Source organism: Barbus barbus, assembly GCF_936440315.1.
Source record: "Barbus barbus genome assembly, chromosome: 35".
Lineage (NCBI taxonomy): Eukaryota > Metazoa > Chordata > Actinopteri > Cypriniformes > Cyprinidae > Barbus > Barbus barbus.
Genome location: NC_136763.1, coordinates 4,499,708 through 4,517,864, shown reverse-complemented (window position 1 = coordinate 4,517,864; position 18,157 = coordinate 4,499,708). Strand labels below are relative to the sequence as shown.

General features: G+C 37.3%; 1 protein-coding gene across 1 annotated transcript; it reads right to left on the bottom strand.

The window, feature by feature from the left end:
* Window positions 1-2,028: 2,028 nt before the first annotated feature.
* LOC306854901 (protein Wnt-4a-like) lies at window positions 2,029-16,762 on the bottom strand. Its single transcript, XM_079393206.1, has 5 exons — window positions 16,266-16,762; window positions 5,295-5,530; window positions 5,083-5,214; window positions 3,581-3,723; window positions 2,029-3,497 (listed from the first exon to the last, which is right to left on the bottom strand). Exons 1-5 carry the CDS (start codon window positions 16,340-16,342, stop codon window positions 3,027-3,029), a joined length of 1,059 nt encoding a protein of 352 aa, XP_079249332.1. The 5' UTR covers window positions 16,343-16,762; the 3' UTR covers window positions 2,029-3,026.
* Window positions 16,763-18,157: the final 1,395 nt, after the last annotated feature.

Sequence of the window (18,157 nt, the reverse complement as noted above, 5' to 3'; positions counted from 1 at the left end):
TTCACTTGCAATAGAAACATAAGATTTGGCAGCCCAGAGTCATGCTTTTTTAAGGTGTGTAACCATGCCTCTGTACTTATAAGTTTCTGTATGTGTTTAAACTCAGCCAACAGTGTACGATTTGTTTTTGTATGCATTCAAGTTTTTTTTTTTCAAAGTAGGCATCAAATTGATCAAATATGACAGCAAAGATATTATAATGTTGCAAAAGATTCCAAATCCTGAAAAATTATTATAATAATAATAATATGAAATGCTTCTTGAGCATCAAACCAGAGTTAGATTAATTTCTTATTTCTGAATATGATGCTGAAAATTCAGCTTTGTTACACAGGAATAAATTACATTTATGTATTAAATTTTATAATAATATTTCACAATATTACTGTTTTTTTTTGTTTTTACTGTATTTTGGATCATATAAATGCAGCCCTGGTGAGCATGAGACTATTTTTATAGAAAAACCCGACCCCAAATTTGTATATATATGGATTGAACTGCATGCAAAAATAACATTGCCCTCCAAAAATGTGTGGAAATGTTACACAATACAAGTCATTGGGCAACAACTCAGCAAAGTGTGGTTCTTACGAAAGTCATCCTTGGGGCCGCTTTGTTGCAGCACTGAACCACATTTATGCATGTCCGACAAAGCTTCATTCCTGCCATTATTCCATGAATAGTTTCTATAAATATTTATTGTTCTTGGCGTGATGGCATGACTCTCTGAGTGCAGCCTAGACCATGTCACTCGGCAGCTGGCTGACTGGTACATGCACTGGCACTGCTCTGATCCATCAACCCTAAACCATTACGCATGTCTGTAAAGCATGATAAAAATGGAAAATGCCATTCGTAATGTTATGGAATTTTTCAGAAGTTCTATAGGTTTCGTTAACCTGGGGATTTCATCATGGCCATGTACATAATAATTCAAAAGTTTGTTGTCTCTTATGCTCACCAAGGCTTCATTTATTTGATCAAGCATGCCGTAAAAACAATAATGAAACAGTAGTGAAATACTATTTTGAATTTTTTTTAATAATATATTTGAAATTTTATTTAATGTGATCAAAGCTGAATTTTCAGCATCATTACTCCAGTCTTCGGTGTCACATGATCCCTCAGAAACCATTCTAATATGCTGATTTTTGTGGAATCCATGATACATTCTTTGGATAGAAATACGTTTGGATCTTTTGTAAAATTATTTTCTTTACTGTCACATCAGATCAATTATCAAATGAAAAAAAGTATTAATTTCTTTAAAAAATATTACTGATGGCAAACATTTGAATGTGTAACTTAAAATAATATTCCAGGTTCAATCCAAGCAATGGCATAATGGGATATTATGGCATATTGTTGATTACCACAAAAAATATTTTGAGGGGGACAAAAAAAAGCAAAAGATAAATTGTGTGGGGGCCAATTTGTGGGTTATTTAAATGTAAATAAAAAGTATATAATTTTAGAAAACTAATTGTATAAAATAATTATATTCAACAATTGGATAATTTTATAAGTAATATTAAATTATTTAAAAATTGTTAAAATAATTTTATATATCATCATTTTTAGTCATTGTATAGGTTATGCATTTACCTTGACAAGTTAAATTGAATATAACTTTGCAGAAAGCATAGAAAGCAGGCTAGTGTGCAATTTTTTTCACATCCAAATGATAACACGCATTAAGTCTAACCCAGTTAATTCAGATTGGCAAGTAATCCATAATTGATAAGTCCATATGAATGTTTGTCATAACCAACATTATGTAACAGGTGCTGTCAATTGAGCTACTAAACCAAACTTTACAAAATGATATCTTTGTGTGAACCCATTAAACAAGACTGAATGCATTCATAAAGACCATTAAACCCTGCTAAAAAGAAAAGATTTGACCACCAAGTTGGTTAATGTTCAGTGTGGTCTATTTGAGGAAGCTGTTTAACTATCAAAGGCCTACTTCCACGAATCGCCGTTTGAAAAGAGCAATTCACCCAATAAGCACAATCACAAACAAATCAGTCTTTGACACGGCATATATTTCAATTTTACATACATTCATATGAAATATAGTCCTCTTCAGTGTATAAGTCTTTACAAACCTATGTTTCTTATAAAAGCATACTGGATAGCAAGTTTTACTATAGAAAAGCTTGGAGTTATGGTATCGTACATAAATAATTCAGTCACTCGGTCTGACTAATGGAGCAGGGAATGCTGGGGGATTTGTTTATTTGCGGTATGTGCGTCTGGAGAGGAAAAGTGCTAGAGTCATCGTGCACAGAATCCATGGTCCAAGCACCCCAAGCGGGTAAACAATTTATGTTTGTCAGTTTCGTGCCAGATGCATGGTTACATCTCAGCACCAATCATCCGTCTGCGTCAATAGCAAGTTAACTAACGACTTTGATTTTCAAACAGCTTGCTAACACTTATATTTCCACTCCATCTTGTCCGGAGCCGGTTTGCATCCCTAGTAAAGCAGACCTTGCTTCAATACTTGCTATACATTATCGGTGAGTGATTCTTGAATTCAAGCAGCATCACAGGAACGAATGACCATGAGTATGGAAAACTCTTTGGAAAGTACATGTACACCTGGACTGCATATCTCAGTTAGTCTGAAGTCCATCGTTCAGGATGAAACCCTAAAGCAGCATTAACGATGAAAAGGCTTTTAAACGTTGACCTTTCTCCATATTCATGTGCCCCTGATCCCAATGGCACTTCTCTGGTGCACGTCACATTAAAAATGCACTCTCTATTTGATTGCAATAAGTTAAAATAGATAGATAGATACATAGATATAGATATATAAAAATAAGAGAGCAACCACAATTACAAACAGAACGAGAAGAGAGAAAAATACTCTCAATTGGGACCTCGAGTATATTCGCCCCTATATTTTAAAGTCTCATGTATGACATGTTCCTCTATTGTCTCATGAAATGCTGGGGAATTTGTCTGGTTTCCCTGTGCATGTAGGGAAGTGGTGACGATAAGTTCTGCAGTCTGGATCACCGACACGTGTGCATCTCAACCATCTTGTGGCACTGTTTGCACTTGACGTAGCAGCACCAGTGGAACTTGCAGCTGCAGCGGTCCACCACCTCCACCTCCTCCGTGTGGAATCCGCGACCGCAGCACATGAGCTCGCAGCCGTCGATGGCCTTCGAGGTCTTGTTGCAGAAGCGCCCTGCGGTTCCCAGTATGCCTGGAGTTCTGGGGTCATGTTCGCAGAAGTCTGGGCTCGGGTCCAGATACACCAGATCTTCATCTGTGTGCGGCTTGAACTGTGAGTTTCGTGGAATCAGGACCTTGGTGGTGCCCACTTTGCGCAGCTCCACTTCTGTAGCGCCGTCGAATTTCTCCTTGATGACGTTGCCCACTTTGCGGAACGGCGGCATTGCTTTCCAGCAGGTTTTTACCTCGCAGGAACCTGAAACGCCGTGGCACTTACATTCCACTCGCATGTGGTTCAGAATTGCCTTGGGACGGTTAAAGAAAAGTCATTTGTTAACAAATTACGAATGCTAAACGTTTGCGGCGTTATGCTTGTTAAGGGTCTTACCTTCCTCCCTGCCTCGTTGTTATGAAGGTTCATTAGGGCTCTGTTGGAGGACTGTCCTTTACTTCGTTCTCTGACATCCACAAAGGACTGGGAAAAAGCAACCCCGTATGCAATGTTATCCGAGCATCCTGACCACTGAAAACCTGTTGAGATAAAGGCGGTCAAAGATGGAGAAGTGTAACGAGAAATCAGGTGTTTTTATCAGCCCATCTGGAAACCAAGGTATGGATTGGCAATTTTTGTCCAGGTTAGTGACACCAGGGGCCAGATTTACTATCAGCTTGTGCCAGCGCAAACCCTCTTTTGGTGTTAAACTACTGTCAGGATTTACTAAAGACATGCAGTGTGGAAATTAGCGCTGAAAAGGCTTGGACACAGTTATTTTTGCGACTCGCCTTATTGAATATGCATTTGTAGGAGTTTCCCTTTTGATCTGTAAATTTATGGGAGGAGAGTATTTAAATGAATTACGCAACGCAGTTTACTAAGATTTGTGCTCGTCAATTCACTGGTATTTGTGCTATTATTTAATGCCCAAAAAAGCATGTCTTAAAGTAAAATTTGCGCTGTCATTATGGAAATGAGATGTACACCTTGTCAGTAAGTCACCCGCAGAATTTTCCCATCGCATCGGTGCTTTTATGGAATTGCGCTTTAACGCTAATTTGCCCTGTTTAGTAAATCTGGCCCCATATCTTTGAATGTCATTTATAGTTTAGTTTGAGACACTTACTAGTAAGTGAACTAGATATCCATAAAGAACTGTGAATTTGACTGTGATTTAGTTTTAGTTAATAATATGAAATAGTCTGCAATTATTTTCTGTATTTTACTGTCATTTACTGCAGACGTTTTCAAACGTTATGATGATTTTTGATTATAGGGGAGAGTGGGATAAGCTGAGCCAGTGGATAAGTTGACCCACCCCTGTATCTTGGCAACTGTGTGGAACCACCCATCATTTCTGTCAGACTGTAAAAGGGAGAAACACACTGGAGGTGTGGACGGCACCTATTTACTTTAAAAACAGTTTTTGCTTCGTCAAAGTAATATTTTAGCATTACATCAAAGCAAATTTATTCAGGTCTAAAAATATTTATGATGCATAAGTAATTTAGTAACGTATAAAACCATGCAAGTCATTTATCTAAATATTAGCCTGAATTGGTAAGCTAGCTAGATTTATTATTATTTTTTGTTTAAATGGCAGCTATTGGGCAAAGTGAGCAAAATGCTGTGGGGTGTGTGTATATATGTAAAATGTATTTTGATTATTGTAGTATAACCCATTTTATATCCAGTTCATAAACTGCACTTATGAACAACATGAATCGTTATTTGATGACCCTTCCTCTCTAATCTGCACCCTACACCTTTTGGTCTGGGTCTGAAAGACTAATAATGGTTTTGTAGCTATTTTAATCATCATAGTCCTAATCATTTAATCATAATTATTAATAGCGGTTTCACAGCATCATAATCATTATTCAAACTGCACATGCCTTCTGGACTGACTCCGTGCACATTGCGGTCGCAGCCACACTTGTCCAGCTCCCCACTGCTGCAGGCTCTGGTCACTGCAAAGGCTACGCTAGCAGCAGATATGGCGTACACAAATGCAGCTTCCCGTGTACCTGTGACACAAATAAGCAGCCATTAAGCATGCACACAGTTTTGAATGTGTGTCCAGTTCAATTTAAATGAGGCTACTTGCCTTGTGTGACCACTTTGCCAAACACAGGAACACTCTCTAGCGTCGAGCAGTTCCAGCGTCGGTTGCGAAACTGAAACTGGCACTCGTCGATAGCGAGCTGAGCGCCCCTGCGGACCGCATCCATCACCTCCACATTACGCTTGCAGATCTGAACCTGCCTCTGGATGAGTCCTCTGAGCTTCTCACAGGTTTCTTCATCCGAGATGCTCCCCACCGATGACAGCTTTGCCAGGTATCTGAGGACAAACCAAGAGTCGTGATCAATAAATGTTCATAATACAGGCATTTGTAAAGAGAAAAACGGTCACACTTTATTTTAAATTAACAAACCATTAACTATGACTTTTGCCTCAATAAACTCCTAATTTTCTGCTTATTAATAGTTAATAAGGTAGTTGTTAAGTTTAGGTCTTGGGTAGGATTAGGGATATAGAATATGATCCTGCAGAATATGTGCTTTATAAGTACTAATAAACAGCTAATATGTTAATAATAGATATGCTAATAAGTAACTAGTTAATAGTGAGAATTGGTCCGTATACTAAAGTGTTACTGAAAAAACTTTGTACCTAGACGCTGGATGTTTTTGGAGCTTGAAGAAAAGGAGTAAATCTAATTTGCAATATTAAAATATTATGATTTTTATTGATTTTAAAGATATATACTATCATATTTATCAAAATATAAATATTTTCTAACAATATAAGTATTTACTATCACTTTGTATCAATTTAACACATCCCTGCTGAATAAAAGTAGTAATTTCTTTGAAAAAAATAAACTAATTTACTAACCCCAAACTTTTGAACAGTTGTGAATAATGTTGCAAAAGATTTCTATTGTAAATAATTGCTGTTCTTTTTTTACTTTTTATTCATCAAAGAATCCTGAAAAAAGTATCACAGGTAGCAAAAAAAATATTAAACTGCACAAATGTTTTCAACATTGATAATACATCAGCATATTAGAAGGGTTTTTGATCATGTGACACAGAAGACTGGAGTAATGATTCTGAAAATTCAGCATTGCATCTCAGAAATAAATAGCATTTAAAAAGTATATTAAAATAGAAAACCATTATTTTGAATTGCAGTAATATTTTACAGTTTTTTTCTGTATTTTTGATCAAATAAACGCAGCCTTGATGAGCATGAGAAATTTATTTTAAAAACATCAAACATTTTACTGTTCTCATTTTATTAATTAATTTATATTTATATAAGTTTTAGCAATTTTAGGTTTTGTATTATCATTTTTCCCAGTGTATTTGTTTGTTTGAATTAAATGGCTTGATTTATTTGTTAAAGGATTTGACCCATGCATCATTCCACTAGTTTGGTGACTCAAAATAGTTTTTTTCATTGACTTCATAGCACAAACAGTATAAACACCGCTAACATAAACAGCTTTGCCCTCCTTTGACGTTCTTGGAAGGCTGTGCTGGACAGATGACGTAAGGGTGATGTTGAGAGAGACGGATAGAGACTATCTTCATCCATCACCTCCAGGGCTAGGGGGTCGGGGCAACACCATCGCTTTAAAGGGTCTGCTGAGCTGCATCTCTTTAAGGCACCTTATATAAATAGTCCTGTGCTACAACACATCGCACAGGTTTTCATCCGTACACACCAAGCTTGGTCTCATTATCATCAAGACTGGTGGAGATTAAAGTCTTGACTGTTTAAAGTCTGCACAGATGCATTTAGAGAGTTGCGTGCAGGTGATGTTTGCAAGGGCGCTCACGAATGGGATTGTTTTGCATTATTTGTTTCTGAAGGTCTTTTTGGTGTGGTGCTGGGTAATTCCAATGTGCGCCCAAGTGTATTGTGGATGGAGGTCGTAAGAATGGCTTTGAAGGTGCTGTGCTGTAAATAATCAATTAAGTTGCAAGAGCTCAAGTTTATTGATTCTGATCGTTGCTCAAGGCTAACCCTCAAAATCAGCATGGATCAGATCTGACTCACGTATATGAGAGTATTTAAACTATAAAAAGTAGGGTTTAAAAGGAGGTTTTCACAGCGATGGAACCATTTTTGGTTACCTTTCATGGAATGGTTCTCAGAACCATTTCATTTTAGAAATCTAAAGAACCTTCTGTGGAATGGAAAGATGAAATGTTCTTAATGGAACCATCAATGCCAACACTGTAAAACCAGACAGTAAAATTAATTAAAAAAAAATATATATATATTCACATGTACTAAACTCTTATAGTACTTGACAGAAAAAAGTCGCATGAACTCAATAACCAATTATATTAATCTGAACATGAAATAAATGACTTCTAGTTCTCAGCCTGCTTTGCGTCATTATAATAAAGGATGTTTTAATGTTTAATGTTCTGTTAAGTTGGGATTTTTAGGAGTTTTTTTAATGAAGATCTGCAATTGTTACCTTCAAAGAGCTATTTTACCTGATTTAACCCATAAAATGTAGTTTTGCTGGTATAGATGAATGTATTTAGGTTGATTCGGCGATATTTAATAATATTTTTGACTTGGAAACAAAAAGAACTTAGAAGTTACCTTTTTTTCAGCTAAGCAGTAACCTGAGCTAATCTGATGTTAATGCTATCACATGTATGTCAATATTTCAATTCATGAATGTTCAATTGCAACTAACATTCAAAATTAATCTTCTACAAACTCAATCTTTGAGTTTGACTTTACAATTTTGATGTAACTGGCCTCGAATTGTTTGATATCAGGATTTAAAGTGAATAAGGAAGCTTTACTTTTTGGTTTCAAGGGCTCATCTTGAGTTAAAACGGCACGTCCAGCTCCCTGCAGCTGGCAGCGGCACATCTCATCCCTCTCTGCTGTTGACAGGAGCTGATTTTGAAGGCCACGGCTGGGGCAGATAAGAAACAAACACCTCCTTGTCCACGGGACCATCATCTCTGCTCTCTTGAGCTTTGATAACGCACTCCTGTCCAACTAGAAGATGAAGCATGACATCAGCAGAGCGGCCAGATGTTACATGCATTCTGCTCGGAGGGTGTTTGACTTTCTTTTTATAGCATCTGTTGACGATTGCATGTTCTTGCATGCGCGTTTACAGCTTTTGTTTGTTTCACCAGTAAATTAGCTCTGTGATCCTGACCTGATAAGGAATCTGGCAGCCAAATGGCAGAGGAGGTCCATCCGTTCTGGCGGGATAAGCGCTGGAATATAATATATCAGTGCCAGATGCTCTCATAAGCCTTGCGCTCGTATCAAGCTCGGGATTTTGACAAACAAACACCTGAAGAACGGACCGCTGCATATTTGTCTGGGAAAAAGATTGTCTGAGACCTTGAGAGAATCTTGTTTTCATTGCTTCCCGATTCTAGCTCTCTAGCTTTCTTCTGTGCACTCGCTAATCGCAGTGCTAAGTTTGAGAAAACAAAGGGAGCAGACTGTGGGATTTTGTAAAAGAATGGGAGATGCCTTCCTCTGTGCTTCCTGGGAGGTTTTTGCGGGATTATTCCACCTGGAGCACGGTGCCTTCTTCCTTTTGTGTCATGTTTGTGTTTAATTACATTGCCCTGGCCTTCGAGCGCTGTTGCCTCCAGATGGCTTAGCCAAGCGCGACTTAGCACGCAACCATGCTGTACGAGAGAGTTTGGAAGAGAATAAAAGAGAAAAAGAGAGCGGTACACACGCTTGGCTGTATACATCTGCTCGCTTCGTACTGCTGTCACCCTATAAACACACTTGAGGTGACCATACGTGCCATTTTTCCCAGACGCAACCTGGCCAGGATTTCTATATTGCCTAAAATATCTAGGATTTGGCTTTGTTTGCATGTGCAGACCGATCGGTGTATGACATCGGTTCCTTATGTTTTCGAAATGCTCTCGAGGCACTTTGAATCAAAGCAATATAGAAATCCTGGCCAGGACACGTCCAGGAAAAATGGCACGTATGGTCACACTTACAGTTATATAACATACACTACCGTTCATGCTTACCAAGGCTGCATTAATTTGATCAAAAATAGAGATATTTTCAAATATTTACAATTCAAAATAGTTATTTTCTATTTCTTAATATATTTTAAAATGTAATTCATTCCTGCTGAATTTTCAGCATCATTCCTCCAGGCTTCAGTGTCACATGATCCTTCAGAAATAATTAGCTGATTTGCTGCTCAAGAACATTTTTTTTTTTGAATGGTAGTGTATACATACGTTCCAATTCAAGACTGTTTAATGGTTAGAGTCGGACTCGTAACCCAAAGTTTGCGAGTTTGACTCTCAGGTCCGGCAGGAATTGTAGGTGGGGGAGTGAATGTACAGCGCTCTCTTCCACCTTCAATACCATGACTGAGGTGAGACCCTTGAGCAAGACACCGAACCCCCAACTGCTCTGGGTGTGTGTTCACGGTGTGTGTGCACTTAGCATGGGTTAAATGCAGAGCACAAATTCCCAGTATGGGTAACCATACTTGGCCACATGTCACGTCACTTTCTTCTTCTAAAAGCTTCACTTCCTCTCAGAATCTTTTTGTGAGTTTACTGAATAATAAAAAGATGGATGTTGACATTTCCTGTCTCTCTGCTGTAAATCACTGAAAGTAAATATCAGACCTGTGCAAGCTACCGACAGCAAGTAAACATGCGTGATACGGCGTCCAAGAGCCACAAATTCATGATGTTTATCAAAATATTTGATATTTACATATTTGTCAGCTGTGCGTCACAAGGCACTCATGTCTGTGTATTAAAAGCTGTTCCTCTGAAATAAGTTCAGTGTTAGGGGTGTTTAAGGGAACTGATGCATTTTAGTGCTTATTAAAGTAACACATTTCCATTTTTATTATAATTATTTTTAAACACTACCTCCATTTAAAGACATTTAATGTCCCTCGGCATTGCCAAGAAGTGTGTTTTGAACAGAAACACTATTGCTGTTACTATAATGCATGACTTTTGGCAATGCTCATACTTTTCCAATAAACTTTGTGAGAAACTCATCCTGCACCGTTTGTGGCACTGACAGGAATGATAAATTAAGTTGTTCAGAATTTTCCTTTTCTAATCAATCAGATTTGATTTTCACAGGGCAGATGATGAATTGCATTAATTATGCAACCACCCAAAGGGCCATAAGTGACCCAACAACATGCCAGTAACCTCTCAGAACCTTAGCAACCAGTACGGCACTGAGCTGGTGAGTTTAGCATGTTCAAGCACCTCTTGCACTTTCATTAATAGAAGCACAATTCTTTGTCCTTTAAAGAGTGTAAATTTAACTTTGAAAAGTTGACATTACTAAGATTCAAAGAGGTTTAGAGGTTGGTAAAATTTTAAAATGTTTTTAATGCTCACAAAGGTTGCATTTATTTGATTAACAATACAGTAAAATCAGTAATATTGTCAAACATGATTACAGTTACGAATAACTGCTTTCTAATGTAATATATTTTAAAATGGATTTTATTCCTGTGATGAAAAGCTGAGTTTTCAGCATCCATTTCTCCAGTCTTCAGTGTCACATGATCCTTCAGAAGGTTTTTTTTTCTTTTTTCGGCTCAAAAACATTTATTATCAATGTTGAAAACGGTTGTGCTGCTTAATATTTTTGTGGGAATTGTGACACTTTTTTCAGGATTTTTTGATGACAGTTCAAAGGAAAAGCATTTATTTGAAATAGTGTTTTTTTAGCATTATAAATTAACTTTCAATTGAATGCATTTTTGCTGAATAAAAGTATTAATTTGGTCATTTTAAATTGTAGTCTAAAGATGATGACAGTCACACCTTAGTTCTCCTTACAAGATTGAAAATACAGTCAAGATGTCCTAAAGAAAGGAGCCAAAATGTGAATCAAACATCCATCACAGAATGCGACATGTTTTCAGAAACAGATGTGTCATTCTTGCACAACAGTGTTTCTCTCAAAAACAGCTCTTGTTTCCTCAATAACTCAGTGACTCATTGGGATTTCTAGGTCTTGCAGACTCTTCACAGCACATGTACCAATGACTAATTTGCTTGTTTGCTTTAAGTTATGAGCGTTCGACTAGTGCTACAGGGCAGAGTCTTATTACATTTACACTATGCTTATCTGCAAGTCTAGTAGATGTCTTTAACTCTAGAGGGCAGTGTTATCTCATTTATTGACATTAAAAGATTAGCACTGCAATTAACTGAACATGTCAATTAACTTCAGTCAATCATATTAATCCTATTTGACGTCCAAGAAAAAAAAAAAAATCACACTTGTCATTTTGTTTTCTGGGTTGTTTTAAGCTTGTTTCTCTTCTCGCAAATTAAATATTGAATGCACCAGATGAGACTTTCAGAGAGGTAAAATAAAATAATCTATACAGATTTATTCAGCTTCGCAGATGAATATCTGCATCTGCAAAACAGGACCTTTTGGATCATATGCCCTCAAAACCAAATCAAGAGGTAAATTATAGAATATTACAGAGTCATTTCTAACTTGTTCTGTTTAGGTGATGACAGGCCCCTATGGAAGTTTTGCAATTTTGAGAAAAGAACATGAGAAATGTTGTCTGATGATGAGATGGAACATAAGAATACGAAAGTAAAGGCCAAAAATATATACAATTAAATGTTTTGGTCATAAAATTGCGCATGAGGCCTCTCAGAAGAGCCAATGTTGCTCTTGATCTCAATTTACATTTTTGAAAAGCAACATTTCTGCAAGAACATTAATGTTTATTAATGGGCTCTCAATTAGAGATTATTCAAATTCATCTTTTTAGTTTTTCTTTTACTGTACTTGTCAGTCACCTGTCTTTTAATGCCATCTTAAACATTTTATTAGGCTAGCTGAGGAGGGAAATGGTGGAGGTTGCCTGTTTTTATCAAATTAACCTTTCAATAGGCTGCTGTATGAGCGGCGGTATGTGACAACAGGTTTTACAGCTTCATTACCCTGTTGTCACTGGTGTTATTTGTGTTATCAGTGCTCGGCGCCAGGATGTATTTCGCATTAGAGGTTTCTCTCTTCTCATGTTGCTCATCAGCTGTGAACTATTTATTGACCGTCCTGTGCAAACGTCTCAACCACTGTTCTTTCCATCCCGTTCAATGAGAGACACTGTATCACTTCCCAAACAAATACAACTACATGGTTTGGTAGTATATTCGTAATCACAACCGCAAGTGCGTTTTTACATTAGTAAATCTTCTGTGACCTCAGCATGTCAAAAAACATCTGTGTTTGACACCATGCAATTCTTTCTTTAGTTCTGAAATTGTTGCATCATGAAACTAGAAAAGGAAAATTCATCAAGATAAACTTTAAAGTTTAAAAAGGTTGCACAGGTCTTATGTTCGTTACTTAAAGGAATAGTTCAGAACAGGGATAGTCAGTTCAAATTTTCTGAGGCCATCCTGAGATGAGTTTGTTTCTTCTGTTCACCATTGGATCCACTGTAGTGAATGGGTGCCGTCAGAATGAGAGTCCAAAACATCACAGTAACCCACAAGTAATCCACAGGGCTCCAGTCCATCGTTTGTCTTGTGAAATGAAAAGCTGCATGTTTGTGAGGCATTTTAACTGTAACCCGTCACTTCCATAATTCATAATGCTTTCTCCAGTGAAAAACGTAATCCCTTGTTGTCTTCTCACATCAAAATCCACCAACATATTTGTTTATTTTTTTGCTTGTAAACGGTGCTCTTGATCTGTGCGTATTTCTCTCCTGATTCTGACGAGACTGCTTTTTTTTTTTTTTTTTTTTTACTGGAAAAGCATTAGTGTGCATAGAGGGCTTATATTTTAGCCAGTTTGAAGTTAAAAACACCTTAAAGCTGCAGTCCGTAACTTTTGGCGCTCTAGCGGTTAATAAACATTCTTCGGGCCACGATGTGGCCTAATGGTTAGAGATTCGGACTCGTAATCCAAAGGTTGCGGGTTCGAGTCTCGGGCCAGCAGGGATTGTAGGTGGGGGGAGTGAATGTCCAGCGCTCTCTCCACCCTCAATACCACGACTGAGGTGCCCTTGAGCAAGGCACCGAACCCCCAATTGCTCCCCGGGCGCCGCAGCATAAATGGCTGCCCACTGCTCCGGGTGTGTGTTCACGGTGTGTGTGTTCACTGTTGTGTGTGTGCACTTTGGATGGGTTAAATGCAGAGCACAAATTCCGAGTATGGGTCACCATACTTGGCTGTATGTCACGTCACTTTCACTTTTCACTAAACAGAACTGCGCGCGTCTTGCGGAAGAACATTGTAGCCAGAGCTACTTCTCTCTGTTTATGTCTATGACGAATCACGCAGGTACCGGGTTACTCCGCAGCGGTACCTACCCGAACCAGTCTAAATAGTCAGAATATAAACACTTATTATAGGTGTAACGTAGTGATTCAGGACAAGCCAAAATCACGGTTTGGAAAATGGATTCATGGTGTACTCGCTTATATAAATTTTGAACACAAAAAGTTAAGGACTGCCGCTTTAATGATGGATTTGTTTTTCTTCAAGCAACTTAAACATGCTTCACAATATGTTAATTGACAGACTGGAGTCCTGTGGGTTACTTATTGTGATGTTTTTATCAGCTGTTTGTACTCTCATTCTGACGGCACCCATTCATTACAGAGGATCCATTGGTGAGCAAGTGATGTAATGCTAAATTTTTAAATGCTAAATCTATAAAAAATTAAATAAAAATTAGGTTGAACTATTTCTTTAAAGATCGGGTGGATTGATAGTTCTTCTATTTTTCAATAGAATTCTACAAATTATTTTAGAAGCATATCTGCAACAGGGAAACTCTTCAGTCAGTTAGAAAAGTCATGGCACACTAAGTTGGAACAGACTGAAAGTTTGCTGAATTTAATTTGAAATGTTGATCCCAGTTTAAGGATTTTGAAGTTTGATCAATACCAGTATGTTGACTTTGCCAAACCAAGATAAAAGCAATAGTCGGTGCTTGTCAAAATGCATTAGAGTAAGGATTAAAAGTGACTAACTGCAGTGTTTATTTAGGAAAGAGTTTGTTTAATAACATTTTACCATCTGTTATTTATAGTCTCTAATTAATGATTCATTCCTGGCATTTTAATACAAACAAACTGCAAATGGTCATTCATAAAATATTATAAAGCAATGTAAGCTTATAATTGCATGAACAAGCACATGTTGATGATGTTTGAAGATGTGCAGGTGCTCTTGTGACCTGCACCTGCACCTCAACCCTCTGCAGGTGCTGATGGATGTGCTCAAGAATAATACATTCACACAAATGAAAAGCTCTCGACTGTACTTCAAAACATTTAATTATGACTACTGAGAAAAGAGTGGACTTTTACACCCTAGTAAAATGACTCTTTATACTAGAATTACAAATGCTTTACAGCTTGATACTTTTTTAAGCACCAAAAAAACCTTTGTTTTCAGAATGTTTATAGTTTCAAAGAGCTCAGAAGCCAGAACACTGATCCGAAGAACCAATAATGAAACATCGAGAATGTTTTAAAGTCTACATCTAACCTACTATACAGCAAATCCATTAAAGTACTTTTATTTTTGAAGATTTGCCGCACAATAATCCAGTCTTCATATATGCAACCAATAGGAGACAAAACAGAAAAAATTGCTTACTCAGTCATACCTTTAATCTGATTTTATTTGAAACGACTGAGACAAAACATAAAGAGTGTGTTTTCTTAATCTTACTTTGCATCTAAATCTCATTTTAAGATCAGTCATGATAAAATCACTGTTTATTTCATCTGAACTAAAATAAGACCGCTTTGTTGCTTAGAAGCTTTACCTCTGAAGATGATCTTTGTTAAAAAAAAAAATTACTCAAGTGTTTTAAATTCACCATATGTATTGTTGATTGTCATGCAGTTGACACTGAGCTATATTTTTTTACTTTATTTTAAAAATTAAAACGAGTAACCCTTAAAATGCTTTAATGTTGTTTGGATATTGCAGGTTTTAAGTTTTTACTCGCTGTGCCATTTTCCTGTTGTTAGAATGAACGATAGGGCTAAACTTAAACCTCACAGTTCTTATCAAAACTTAGTCACATTTTATGACATTCAAGTTAAATTAGCTGCTTTCCTTAAAGTGTAAATAATTTTTGCAGTGCGTTTTAATCGACATTTCAGCTTCTTGCCCACGTGTTGCTCATATAACTCGAAGCGATCACATTTTTTGTTTGCTAAAGAAAACTTGTCTAATGTCTATTTGGCTACCTGCTAATACCTGTCCTGAGATGGGGTTGGAATAGTGTACAAGCTCCTGTCAGAATGATCATATTTTGTAGACAGGTAGGAGGTTTCCCTTAAGTGTGAAGCGTGTCTGTACATGTCCCAAACCTGTCACCACGCCTTTAGTTAAAAACACTCTTGCATCGAAAACTCAACCACATCTGGATAGATTAAAAGATGTGCTATTTCTGCCCCGAGGATACGGATAAATAATGCTAAACACCTAGAAATGCAAACATCTTGATATGGCCTTAACAAAGCATGCTATTCTGCTTCATAACTACATAAACATCAAAATCGTGTCATTGATTTATGAGTTCTGTGCTATAATCATAAATGACCACAAGTGATTCATTTATACAGCTCTCTTCAGCACTAAAGAGTGCTGTTACTTCTGTCATATTCATGCGTTGCTCTCCAGGCTGCGCGCAATCAGCGTCAAGCGCGGCTGTGCCAAAAGCACATGAACCGAACGTCTCCAAATAACCGGTTTCATTTCCTTATTTTTCGTGCCGTCCATACGGTGCATGCTCTGACATACGGTGCATGCTACTTTAGACTTCTTAGACAAAGTTTACAACTGCTTTGCGGGCTACTTCATGTATTCTGCGCTTTCAAAAATTGTAGGCTAATCTAGATAGGTTATATTCTCATTCACAAATTCACGTAGTTTCAGATTTGTAGCTCACATGCTGCATTTGACATTTGCTCTTAGGAATCTGACTAGTCATAACAATCAACCTAGACGTCAAAACATCAAGTGAATGAAGAAAGTGATATTGACTTACAGCCAGTTGCTCGCATTGGCGGAGAAGAGTGCTAGACAGAGCATAAGCAGTGACCTTATCAAATACTCCGATGACATCTTCAAAGGATAAATCAGGTAAAGGTTGCTGGCGTAAAATCCTCAGGAGAAGTTTATCAGGGCACCGCGCGAAAAGCGATTAATCCATCATTGCGCATCCATTTGGATGAGAAGCAGGTCTGTCCGTATCAACAGTTCTTGTCTCCTCGTATAAACAAGCGCAAGTGCTCGATATAGTTTATATGTAGTGGCAGCAAAATCACACTGAGCGGTATCCTCTGATGCGATTTCTTGAGAGCGCCTGCAGCGGTTTCCACGGTCAGCTTTTACGCAGCATCAGATAAAGATGAACTACGCGCGGTCTAGCCAGTAAAGTGAGTCTAAAAGACAGTCCCGGTCCTGTGCGTGCAGTTAATTCATCTAAACGTGAAGTTCAGCTCCGTTTGATGACCCCTGTAGATGCCACTCTGAATTGAGTCTGAGAGGGAATGCTGAATTTACTGACTCCTGAAGGGTTTGGTAGGGGCGGCGCGTCATTTGGGGGAGGTTGTGATGTGTGAGAAAGCAGATAAAGGCGGGTTTAGTGCATGCATATATGTTTTCTCTTGCTCTTGGCTGCCAACTATTTTTTTTTTTTTTTTTTAAGTTCTCCAGAGGGACTCAATGCGGCAACTATTCGCCGTGCTTGATGTATAACCGCTTATGATTTTGGCAAGGTGTATTTTCCCTGGCCTCAGTGCCCCTAAACGCAAGTACTTGTGGTTAGGATACTATTTATAGGGTGTCTAGCATTTTGACAGTTTTGGACAAAAATAGAGCACAGACATTGCTGTTATTATGGTATATTATTATTAATAATAATGTTGTGATGCATAGGTGTCATTGAAAATGAGAAAGAAGAGTCAATTCAAGACGGAGCGTTTTCAAAGGTCAAGTCTGATTTATTAGGGGTGCGTACACAAATAAACCAGGTTTGTCTTCGTATTGGACATTTGTCTGAAATCACTCGTGATGGTTTCACTTCGGGTCGTTTCCTGTCAGCATAATCACAGCAACAGTTCATCATAAATTCATGTGTTTAACAGGGCATATATGCAGTGGGAAACCACAAACACCTTTCTATGCTGGTAAATATGAAGTGTAATTGTTTACAGGACTGACAGACAAGTGTTTGACTGGGTCACTCGGAATCGCTGTTGACCAACAGAGGGAGAAAGTGAGTAACAATAACTGATGCTTGAGTCAAGGCTGGCGAATTAGAGGACTGCTGGCTTTCATTGTTAGGTATTAGAGATTGTTCTGATGAACCTTATTATTATTTTTTTATTATTATTTTATGTATGTATGTATGTACATATCATATTTTTTATTTATTTATTTTTTGCAGCTTGCTTTGTGTAACAACCATTCAAAAATGTCCAGGCTTCATTTAGTATGCTTTTTTTTTCTGGCTTAAATATGATTTTATTATTATTGTTGTTGTTAAAAGCAAAATTTAGGTTGAAATAATAATAATAATAATAATGTATTCTATACAACCCATTAAAATAATAATGATTGAATAATTGAAATAGTGATTAAAAACATTTACAAATAATGTTTATGTAAAAATGACAATCAGTGTGTTTTTAAATATTTTACACGTCTTATGCTCACTAGGGCTGCATTTATTTGAAAATTACAGTAAAACAGTTATACTATAAAAATTATTTCAATTTAAAATTGTTTTTCTAATTTATTATATTTTAAGATGTAATGTATGTGATGCAAAGCTGAATTTTCAGCATCATTACTCCTGTCTTCATGATCAAAGGATCCTTCAGATGTCAGTCTAATATGCTGATTTACTGCTCAAGAAACATTTTTGCATTATTG